Below are 11,425 nucleotides of genomic sequence, written 5' to 3'. Positions count from 1 at the left end.
TCTTGTGTAATTTGTTACAACTTGTGACATGTTGTATACTTGTATATATGCGCACATTTAAGACGATGAAAACGAGCCTTTGTTTCTTCAAGGTTGAATCCCCAACTCCGACCCAACAGAGCATCTAGGAATATGTAAATCATGGTAACTCAGCCCCTCACTCTGAGACACTGCTCATCCCTGGTCTTTCTTTCCAAACTTCACTCATGTGCTAAACTAAGCAGCCCATGTTGAAGAAAAAAAAAAAAAAAAAAAAAAAAAAAAAAAGCCTTCCTTGGCAACACAGTGATCATCTTAGAAATGGATTTTGCCTATTTGATGACTATTTTAGTTTGAAACACTACCAACAAATCAACAACTACTCCTCAGGAAATCCTTACCCTGAAAGGATATATCATTCCATCCCTACCTTTCACAATCTTTCTAGCTAGACCAGTTGACCACATGTATTTATTTTTTTTACTAAAAATAATTTATTATTGCTAAATGTCAATATTTATGGTCTACTTGACTACTTTTCATAAATAGAAGTCTTGTGTTCTCACTCTATATTGAGAATTTGGAATTGGAAATGATATCTGGCGTGATGTATGTGAGTCTCCAACAACTCTGGATATCCAATTATCCATCCACTTGTTGTAAATAGAATAGAAGCTTCAATATGATGAAATTCTTTAATTTCCAAACGCGCTGACACTGACTCCACATGCATGCACTTTCTTTAATTAATTAATGAATTATTCATTCTTATGACTTTAATTTCCACTAAATTAAAATATTACAGTGGTGGGCTATCAACCAATATTTGTATAAACCAATGCGATCAAGATGAGTGATTTGCCGGAAACCATGAGGGATATTGGTTAAGATGGATTTGTGAACATAGAATTTTGGTTTGTTAAACTTATCTTTAGATAAGTTGATCCAAAGTCTTTTTTTTTTTTTAATAAAGATGTTAATGAAAAAATATAAACAATTAAAATGTTTAATTGTTTTATCTTGACTCAACCTATCTTACGAATAAGGATTCGTGAGACGGTCTTACCAAAACTTACTTAAAAAAAAAAAAAAAAAAAAGAGGCTCCATTCGCTACTCAATCTCCCTATAAATACATAGTCTAAAAATAATAGTCTAAATGAATATTACTTTTAGTTTGAATTTCTTTAAGTTTTCTTAATTCTCTTTTGAGTAGTATTGTCATTATGTTCACCTTCACTATTTGTCATCTTTTTTTGTTGGTAGTGTGTCATTTGCAATTGGGTTACTAGTAGTAGCATAGATGGCAAGCGTTATGCAATGAGATTATGGTGTAGAAAGCCGTAGATTTATTTGCATTGTTATGTATATGATTGGGGTCTTAGTTGTAGTATGAACTCTTTATCTTGCAAGCACATGTTGATATTTTGCAGTGGTAGTTTTTTCCCCTACATATTCAATGTGGAAGTATTGAATAAAATATTAATATTTATTATATTTATATAAGGTTCATGAGTAGTACCTCTTGTTATATTTTCATAACTTGTTTACTTAATAGTAACAACAATAACTCTGCAGGTAATCCGAATATTAATGTCGCAACGTGTCTAGTTTCATCAACAATTTTTTCACATCGATTTTGCACATGTTCATTTTAGAGTTCATATTTTTGGAATTAGTATGAATAAGTGTAGTTGATAAGTGTTTATTTGTCTATATTTTTTCCACTTTCACTAAGTCATTTTGTTTATAAATCATTCCAAATTTCATGAGAATTAGTGCTTATATGTATTATTTTGTAAAGAATATGAGTTGGAAAACATTGGAAGCTAGCAAAGATGAGTATTTTAATGCATTTTGGTGGGCATTGGCGTCAATGGTCTTGGTCATTTAGACAAATCAAAACAAAAGAAGAGCAAAAGATCTAGTTTTGACCTTCTCATTTTAAACATTCAATTTAACAAGCTAACACATTTTATTGGTTTTCTAAATTTTTGGCCCACAAATTTTGGAATATTTAGGTTTCAAAAGACTAACAACCAGGCCCAATTGTCAGCATACTAAGTGCTAGGAGACTGGCCAAATGGTACCCCCAACCTCATTCTTAAGGGACAAAGTGTTAAACCACCACGCCAACCATATTGGTTCAATATTTAGGTTATCATATCATCACTAAAACAAATATCATTTAATTATTTTAAAAAATTATTGTCGATAAAATAATTGATAATTTTTATTTGATAAAATAATGATAATCAAGATTTAGATAAATGTAAATGTTTTATTATTGTATATATTTTGTGTTAATGTGAAAAATTATTTAAAAGCAACATGACTTTTTGGTGCTCCGTCCATGGTTATTATATTCAACCACATCTACTGTCTCATAAGTCATAATGTATAGTAGGCCAGGAGAGTCGTTTTAATTTAATGTGTTGTTTCAGCATAGCCGCCTGGAGAGTCAACGTAGAGTCTTAATTTACCTTTTTCCATTGAAATAATACGTATTTAGTCAATTAAGATAATCTTCACAGGCTGTGAATTGAAATTTGTTTATATTAAATCATGACAAATGTGAATACCTTTATGAGAAAATAAAGAATAAATTATTAGGCATGATTATATTATTCAAATTTAAGCTCTTTCCGCCATTATAGACTACTTGAAACCTATTTATTGTTAAAATAATTATTGGATGGGTTGAAACCTGATAATTACCTAACAAATAACTTAATTAATTTGGTTGTGTTGCAGCCCAAGTAAATCATGCTATCTCATCAGCTCCCTTATAAATATTCATTGGATAGGTTTCAAGACATACACAAGAAAAGAATAGGAACAGTACATACACTTACATGCCCAAAAAAGAAAAGATGTGGGGTGGAAAAGAAAGATCAGTAGCGGCAGCTATGGTGACGATCATGAGCTTCATAGTGATGCTCACTTTGGCATCCGAAGCTGATATGTCTTATGAAGCCGATCAGTATAAGCGAGATGGGGTACCGATGGTTCCAAAGGGTTGTCCAGATATGTGCGGCAACGTTAGCATCTACTACCCCTTCGGAATTGGGCCCAACAAAGATTGCTATATGAACAAATGGTTCATCATAGATTGCATCAAATCCTCCTCCCATGGTGCCCACAAGTCCTACCTGAGGGTCTTTTCCGATGGCAAGAGTGGCAGCCTAAGAGAGATTCTGGGCATTTCCTTAGTAGATCAAACAATAACAATTCAAGAGTCAATCTCTCCTCTCATCCCCGAGTCTGGGGGAAACAATACTAAGAATAATTCATTCTCCCTAATGGGGGGTAACACAAATTTATCCGCAACCCCATTCTTCTACTCTTCGTCCTTCAACAAGTTAATGCTTTTCGGTTGTGGCAACGCTCTCCTCACTTCTGCGTCGCCTAGTCATACTAAACTAGGCGGTTGCACTTCGTGGTGTGATGGCAAAACCACCCGACTTGACCAACCTTGCAACGGCATAAACTGTTGCGAATCTTATTTAGGTGACGATGTAAAAATGCACCAACTCAACTTCACAAACTTGTTCGTAAATGCCAGCAACTATGCCTTCATTGTTGATCAAAATTGGTTCGCTGAAAGCTCACCGGGCAACCGGCAGAAAGAGATAGTTGTTCCGGTCGTGTGGCGGTGGAGCATCCTACACGACTACTTGCACTTGCCTCCATCCTCCTCATACACCTGCGACAATTTAACTTATACATCAAGTACTACCTATTGGTATTGTTACTGCAACAGTCCCAAAAAAGGGAACCCTTACTTAGCAAATGGATGTCAAGGTACATATATGCTACTAATCTATACTCTCTATAAATGTTTACTGTTTAATTGCATCGGTCTGGAGCATAATATATATAAAAATATACTCCATCTGTCATATTTTACCTGTCCTATTTACTATTCTTCATCGGTCAAATCAACTCTTTCTCTTTAGTAATTTTTTATTATTTTCAAATTTATTTTTTTGTGTTTAATAGTACATTTAATATAGTTTCTAAATATATAAATTTTATATACTAATGCTAAACTTAATATTATGAAAAATTAGATTAAAAATAACTTCAATCAAAACCTCCATTAAACGAATTAGACAACCAAAATGGAACGGAGGTAGTATAAATTTTGTATGCCCACTATATATCACTTCAAACCTTTAATAAAATGCATGGGATCAAAATCAATATCACTATTGTGCATTCTACACAGGCTGGCTCAAGATTTTGTTGTTTTACTCATCTGCATTTAATTTTCTTCTAATGCAGATGATGGTAAGCTCACTGTCAAGCAACTATCAACTATAATTGGTAAGTTTAACCGTTTGAAATACATATGGTAGTATAGTTAATAAACATACATTAAGCGTATATTCATGTTATCTAAATCTAAATCATATTGACATTCTCTTCACTCGTATCACTCAATCTCAGGTGTTAGTACAAGTTTTGGATTTTTGCTAGTATTGTCGGCTTGCTTTATCCTCTATAAGGCCATCAAGAAGAGAAAGATGAAGAAAATGAGGCAAAGGTTCTTCAAGAGGAATGGAGGTCTCCTATTACAGCAACAACTCTTGGTCAAAGAAGGGACCATAGAGAAGACAAAGATTTTTACAGCAAATGAGTTGGATAAGGCCACAGATCACTTCAATGCCAATAGAATAGTAGGTCGAGGCGGGCAAGGCACAGTGTACAAAGGAATGTTAATTGATGGGCAAATCGTTGCAGTTAAGAAATCGCAGGCAGTAGACGAGAACCAATTGGAGTCGTTCATCAATGAGGTTGTCATTCTTTCCCAAATCAATCATAGGAATGTTGTGAAACTACTGGGATGTTGTCTGGAAACAGAAGTTCCCATTTTGGTTTATGAATTTATACCAAACGGAACGCTTTTTAGCCTTATCCATGACAATTTTGGCGACGAGCTCATTCCCCTTTCGTGGGATACTCGCCTCAGGATTGCATCGGAGACTGCTAATGCATTGGCTTATCTCCATTCGGCGACATCAATTCCTATTTACCATAGAGACATCAAGTCGAGTAACATCCTTCTGGATGAGAAATTTCGAGCTAAAGTTTCAGATTTTGGAACGTCCAGGTCCATTTCAATTGACCAAACTCACTTGACGACCATAGTGAAGGGTACATTTGGTTATTTGGATCCGGAGTATTTCCGATCAAGTCAATTCACAGATAAGAGTGATGTTTATAGTTTCGGAGTTGTCCTTGCTGAGCTCCTTACCGGACAAAAGCCAATTTCCTTTGAAGTTAATGATGATGAGGATAGGAGCTTGGTAATACGATTTCTATTGTCCATGGAAGAAAACCGTATCATGGAGATTCTTGACATGGAAGTTTCAAAGCAAGGTAAAAAGGAAGATGTTATGGCGATTGCTTTACTTGCACATCGTTGTTTGAACTTCAATGGGAAGAAAAGACCTACCATGAAAGATGTTGCCACAGAGTTGGACGCCATTATAGCATCTCATCCTTGTCTCCCATCGGCAGAAACATTGGAAATCGAATCAGACTTGCTATCATAGTTATTTTTCCTTAGTCTAATGTATTAAACACTCTTTATTCTTTTTTTTTATTAAACACTCTTTATTCAGTTCAATAATAATATGCTTTTTACTTCCAAAGCTCTATACTATTTATTTTTTCTTAGTCTAATGTATAAAACACTTTATATATTCGGTTCAATAATAATATGCTTTTACTTCCAAAGCTCTATACTATTTATTTTAAATTTCCTTACTCTAATGTATTAAACACTCTTTATTCAGTTCAAATGTTCAATAATAATATGCTTTTACTTCTAAAGCTCTATACTATTTATTTTTCCTTAGTTTAATGTATTAAACACTGTTACTACATCCTTCTTCAAGCTAAGTGAACAAAAACTTGGTTAAGTTGAACTATTTTCACTGTGTCATATTCAAGCACACCTTTCCCATAGTGTATAAACATATATATTGTGTTTATCATTCTTCACCAGCTGTTAATGCCATTAGAATGTGTGTATGTATATGGAATTTTTTTTACATTAAATCTTGTGTAATTTGTTACACCTTGTGACATAATGTTGTACATTTGTATATATGCGTACATATAAACATCGACGATAAATATATGAAATAATAAATGTACATTTAAGACGATGAAAACAAGCCTTTGTTCATTTCAAAAGGTTGAATCCCCGATCACAACCCCAAGGGCCCTTATGCCTTGATTCGACAGAGCGTCGGAGATGATATATATCATGGTAACTCAACTGAATACAAAATTAAAGCTAGAAACTTGCTTACTGCGCACAAGGAGCTCCTCATTTTGAAAGGTTGCTCCCACACTGCCGCTGGTGAGACTCGATTCTTGATCTTTTTTTCTCAAACTTCACCAATGTGACCAGCTTAGCTTCACATGCCAAGAAAAAAAAAAAAAAAAAAAAACCTTTGTTGGCAACACAGTGATCATCTTAGAAATGGGTTTTGCCTATTTGATGACTATTTTAGTTTGAAACACTACCATCAAATCAACTACTCCTCATGAAATCCTTACCCTGAAAGGATATATCATTCCATCCCGGCCTTTCACAATCTTTCTAACTAGACCAGTTGACCACATGTATTTTTTTTTTTACTACAAATAATTTATTATTGCTAAATGTCAATATTTATGGTCTACTTTTCATAAATAGAAGTCTTGTGTTCTCACTCTATATTGAGAATTTGGAATTGGAAATGATATCTGGCATCATGTTACTCTCCCAACAACTCTGGATATCCATCCACTTTTTGTAAATATATAGAAGCTTCAATATGATGAAATTCTTTAATTTCCAAACGCGCTGACACTGACTCCACATGCATGAACTATATATTCATTCTTATGACTAATTAATTTCCACTAAAATAGTACAGTGGTGGGCTATGAACCAATATTTGTATAAACCAATGCAATCAAGATGAGTGATTTGTCGGAACCCTTGTGGGATATTGGTTAAGATGGATTTGTGAACATAGAATTTTAGTTTGTCAACTTATGAACTTATCTTTAGATAAGCGCAAATTATATTGTGGACCATGGTGGACCATGATCATGACTGGAACTGCAGTTGTGTTGAACGGATAGTGCAGTTGTGTTGAAAAGATACTGTAGTTGTGTTGAAAGGAAACTGCAGTTGCGCGGAACAGAGACCGTTCATCCGTTCAACACAACTGCAGTATCCTTTCAACACAACTGCAGTATCCGACAACACAACTGCAGTATCAGTTCAACACAACTGCAGTTCCAGACGGATGACACGGCCTCTGTTCCGCGCAACTGTAGTTCTCTTTCAACACAACTGTAGTATCCGTTAAACACGACTGCAGTATCAGTTCAACACAACTGCAGTATCAATCATGATCCATGGTTCAAAATACATTGTGGACCATGGTCCACGGTATAACGACTGTTAGATAAGTTTGATCTAAAGTCTTTATTATTATTATTATTATTATAAAGATGTTAATGAAAAATATGAACAATTAGAATGTTTAATTGTTTTTATCTTAATTGATTCAACCTATCTTACAGGTACAGATTCATGAGACACTTTCAAAGTGGTGCTCACGTTCACAGCCGCGTATTATATATTATTATACACCTTTGGAAGCTTTGGAACACAAGTCACTAATGATAAAGACAAGAGGTTTAATGGAGAAGGGATATCACATTTCATTATATTGCTTAAATTTTACTCTTTTGTTACATATACTTTTCTTCAGGTATATCCAAAACTTGCCACAAGTACAGTTTTCTGTAATATTCAAGGGCAAATTAAAGCAACTTTAGGTAGGAATGTTAATTGGGTTAGTCTGCGAGTTTTTGGTTAGTTTTGTTGAGGTGTTGGAGGCTTATCATTTTTCATTTTGTGATTGAGTCAATTTTTTTTTGTTGTAACTCTAAACCCATAGCTATCATGTTTATCGAGCGCGTTTAACTAAAATTTGTATCATTTTAAAATTAATATTTTAAACATTCAATTTAACAAGCTTCCATATTTTACATTAATAAATATAAATTTAGTATTCACATTTAATTTGCTAGTTTAAAGGATTAATTTTGAAATTGACAAAAATTAATACTGATTTTCTAAATTGTCCCACAAATTTTGGAATATTTAGTTTATCATATCAACACTAAAACAAATATCATTTAATTATTTTAAAATATTATTGTCAATAAAATAATTGATAACATTTACGGAGTATTTGATAAAATAACGATAATAATCAAGATTTAAATAAATGTAAATTTTTTATTATTGTATATATTTTGTGTTAATGTGAAAAATTATTTAAAAACAACATGACTTTTTGGTACTCCGTCCATGGTTATTATATTCAACCACATCTGTCTCATAATGTATAGTAGGCCAGGAGAGTCGTTTTAATTTAATGTGTAGTTTCAACATAGCCGTCCAGTGGGGTAGCTCAAGTGGCAAAGGAGTTCTCTTTGTGGGGAGAAATTTTGGGAGAATCCAGGTTCAATTCTCACAAGTGACGATTCCCCTCTTTCCGCCATTATGGACTACGTACTTGAAACCTATTTATTCTTAAAATGTGAATACCTTTATGAGAAAATTGAATCAGTGAAATTTGAGAAAAGTAAACATGGGACTCATTGCTCACTTCCTTATAAATATTCATTGGATACGTTCTAAGATGTAAACAAGAAAAGAAACACATATATACAAGAAAAAAATAAAATGATGTCCGCTAGAAAAGAAATAGTAGCGGCAGTTATGGTGATGATGAGCTTCACAGTGATGCTCACTTTGGCAGATAATGTATATAATACGAATGATGAGGCGCATTGGTATAAGCAAAATGGGATATATGATGAGGCGTATTGGTATAAGCAAAATGGGATATCTATGGTTCCAAAGGGCTGTCCAGACCAGTGTGGCAACGTTAGCATCTACTACCCCTTCGGATTTGGACACAACAAAGATTGCTATATGAGCGAATGGTTTCTCATAAATTGCACCAAATCCTCGAATGGTGTGGAGAAGCCGTATTTGAGCTCCTTTTCCAATGACAGTAGCGTAGGAGAGATTCTAGGCATTTCCTTTGAAGATCGGACAATAACACTCAAACAGTCCATCTCTCCTGTCTGCCAAACCACCACCCGGTCTGATGGAAGCAATATCAGCATAATTTCCGACACCAAATTATCCCAAACCCCATTCTTTTACTCTGTAAACTACAACAAGTTCATGCTTTTAGGTTGTGGCAACGCTCTCCTCACATCGCCTGGTTACAATATACTAGGCGGATGCACCTCGTTGTGTGGCAAATTCCCGAAACGTCAACATCTTTGCTACGGCAAAAACTGTTGCCAATTCCAGGTTAACACCGATGATATAAGAACATACCAAGTCAACTTCACAAACTCGGCTGCCCTCAATAATGCCTGCAGCTATGCCTTCTTTGTTCATCAAGATTGGTTCGCCCAAAGCTTTCCCGGCACCGGGCAGAAAGAGATAGCTGTTCCGGTCGTGTGGCACTGGACCATCCCACACTTGCCTCCATCCACCCCCTCAGACTACTGCCAACACCGCATAAATTCTGATGGGTCGTCTTACGCGGCGGGTTATTATTGTAACTGCCCATATCCTACGATAGGGAACCCATTAATTGCAAATGGATGTCACGGTACGCCGCCACTAATCTATACTATATCTAAATATGTCTACTCTGATCTCCCTTAAATTTGAGCAGTGATAAATCATTCTAAAATCTAGATACTATACTGTTGATACTCATCAATATATAATAATTACATGTCATTCAGGTGGAATGAGTTTAATTAGCAAAATTCTTGTTTAATCACAACTAATTATAAATATTCTTCCATCTCATGCAGGTGGTCATCATCGTAAGCTCACGGTCAAGGAACTATCTACTATTATTGGTCAGTTAGTTGAATTTATGTACCTATAGTCTCAAATACATAATTCTGCGGGAGTGGCTTAATACTATAATTCCGTTCATAAGTATGATCTATTACACTTTCTCTCATAAATATCAATCAATAAATTTATTCATTATTAGTATTACACTTTTTTCTTTTAAGTAATTTTTCTATTCATATTACATTTTCTATCATAAGTATTATTTTACCATCTTGGCCCAACTCATCTCAAAGGAAACTCGACCTTTTTTTCTTATCAACTTATTATTGTAGTTTAATAAATATAAATTAAGAATCCATATGAAGTTTCATTCTACTCATCACTTGCATCACTCAATCTCAGGTGTTAGTGGATGTTTTGGAATTTTGTTGTTAGTATGGAGTTGTTTCATCCTCCGTAAAGCCATCAAGAAGAGAAAGATGAAGAAACAAAGGAAAAAGTTCTTCAAGCGTAATGGAGGTCTCCTTTTACAACAACAACTCTTAGCTAAAGACGGGACTATAGAGAATGCTAAGCTTTTCACGGCAAGTGAGTTGGATAAGGCCACTGATCATTTCAATGCCAATAGAATTATAGGCCGAGGTGGGCAAGGGACCGTGTACAAAGGAATGTTAATTGATGGGCAGATCGTTGCAGTTAAGAAATCGCAAGTCGTGGACGAGAACCAGTTGGAGCCATTCATCAACGAGGTTGTCATTCTTTCCCAAATAAATCATAGGAATGTTGTCAAACTACTGGGGTGTTGTTTAGAGACTGAAGTTCCCATTTTGGTTTATGAATTTATACCAAATGGGACACTTTTGAGCCTTATCCATAACAATTATGGCAACGAGCTCATTCCACTTTCATGGGATATTCGCCTCAGGATTGCATCAGAGGTGGCTAGTGCTTTAGCTTATCTCCACTCCGCCTCATCAATTCCTATATACCATAGAGACATCAAGTCGAGTAACATCCTTCTAGACGAGAAATTTCGAGCCAAAGTTTCAGATTTTGGAACATCAAGGTCCATTTCAATTGACCAAACTCACTTGACTACCATAGTTAAGGGGACTTTTGGTTACTTCGATCCAGAATATTTTCGATCGAGTCAATTCACAGATAAGAGTGATGTTTACAGCTTTGGAGTAGTCCTTGCTGAACTCTTGACAGGACAAAAGCCAATTTCATTTGAAGCTAATGATGATGAGGACAGGAGCTTGGTAACACGATTTCTATTGTGCATGGAGAAGAACACTCTTTCAAAGATTCTTGACATGGAAGTTTTAGAGCAAGGGAAAAAGGAAGAAGTGATGGTGGTTGCTTCACTTGCACAACGTTGCTTGAACTTCAATGGGAAGAAAAGGCCTACAATGAAAGAAGTGGCTGCGGAGTTGGACGCCATTAGAGCATCTAATCCCCATCTCGCCTCGGCCATGGAAACATTAGAAACTGAATCAGGTTTCGTATAGCTTAAATTTTGCTATTTC

General features: G+C 35.0%; 2 protein-coding genes across 2 annotated transcripts; both read left to right on the top strand.

Annotated features, from left to right (window-relative positions):
* Window positions 1–2,826: 2,826 nt before the first annotated feature.
* LOC116027560 (wall-associated receptor kinase-like 22) lies at window positions 2,827–3,609 on the top strand (the record flags this gene model as incomplete). The annotated part of the gene is made up of 1 exon (XM_031269261.1): window positions 2,827–3,609. A coding segment is annotated over exon 1 (777 nt), but the record flags the coding sequence as incomplete, so codon positions are not given.
* An 83-nt stretch (window positions 3,610–3,692) lies between these two features.
* Window positions 3,693–11,407, top strand: LOC116027559 (wall-associated receptor kinase-like 3). The gene is made up of 7 exons (XM_031269260.1): window positions 3,693–3,781; window positions 4,265–4,306; window positions 4,430–5,528; window positions 7,574–7,622; window positions 7,765–7,867; window positions 8,824–9,696; window positions 10,299–11,407. The coding sequence occupies exons 3-7, from the start codon at window positions 4,507–4,509 to the stop codon at window positions 11,405–11,407; spliced, it is 3,156 nt and encodes a 1,051-aa protein (XP_031125120.1). The 5' UTR covers window positions 3,693–3,781; window positions 4,265–4,306; window positions 4,430–4,506.
* Window positions 11,408–11,425: the final 18 nt, after the last annotated feature.

Source organism: Ipomoea triloba, chromosome 8 (genome assembly GCF_003576645.1).
Source record: "Ipomoea triloba cultivar NCNSP0323 chromosome 8, ASM357664v1".
Lineage (NCBI taxonomy): Eukaryota > Viridiplantae > Streptophyta > Magnoliopsida > Solanales > Convolvulaceae > Ipomoea > Ipomoea triloba.
Note: the sequence above shows the minus strand (reverse complement) of the source record. Positions and strands in the feature narration are given on the sequence as shown.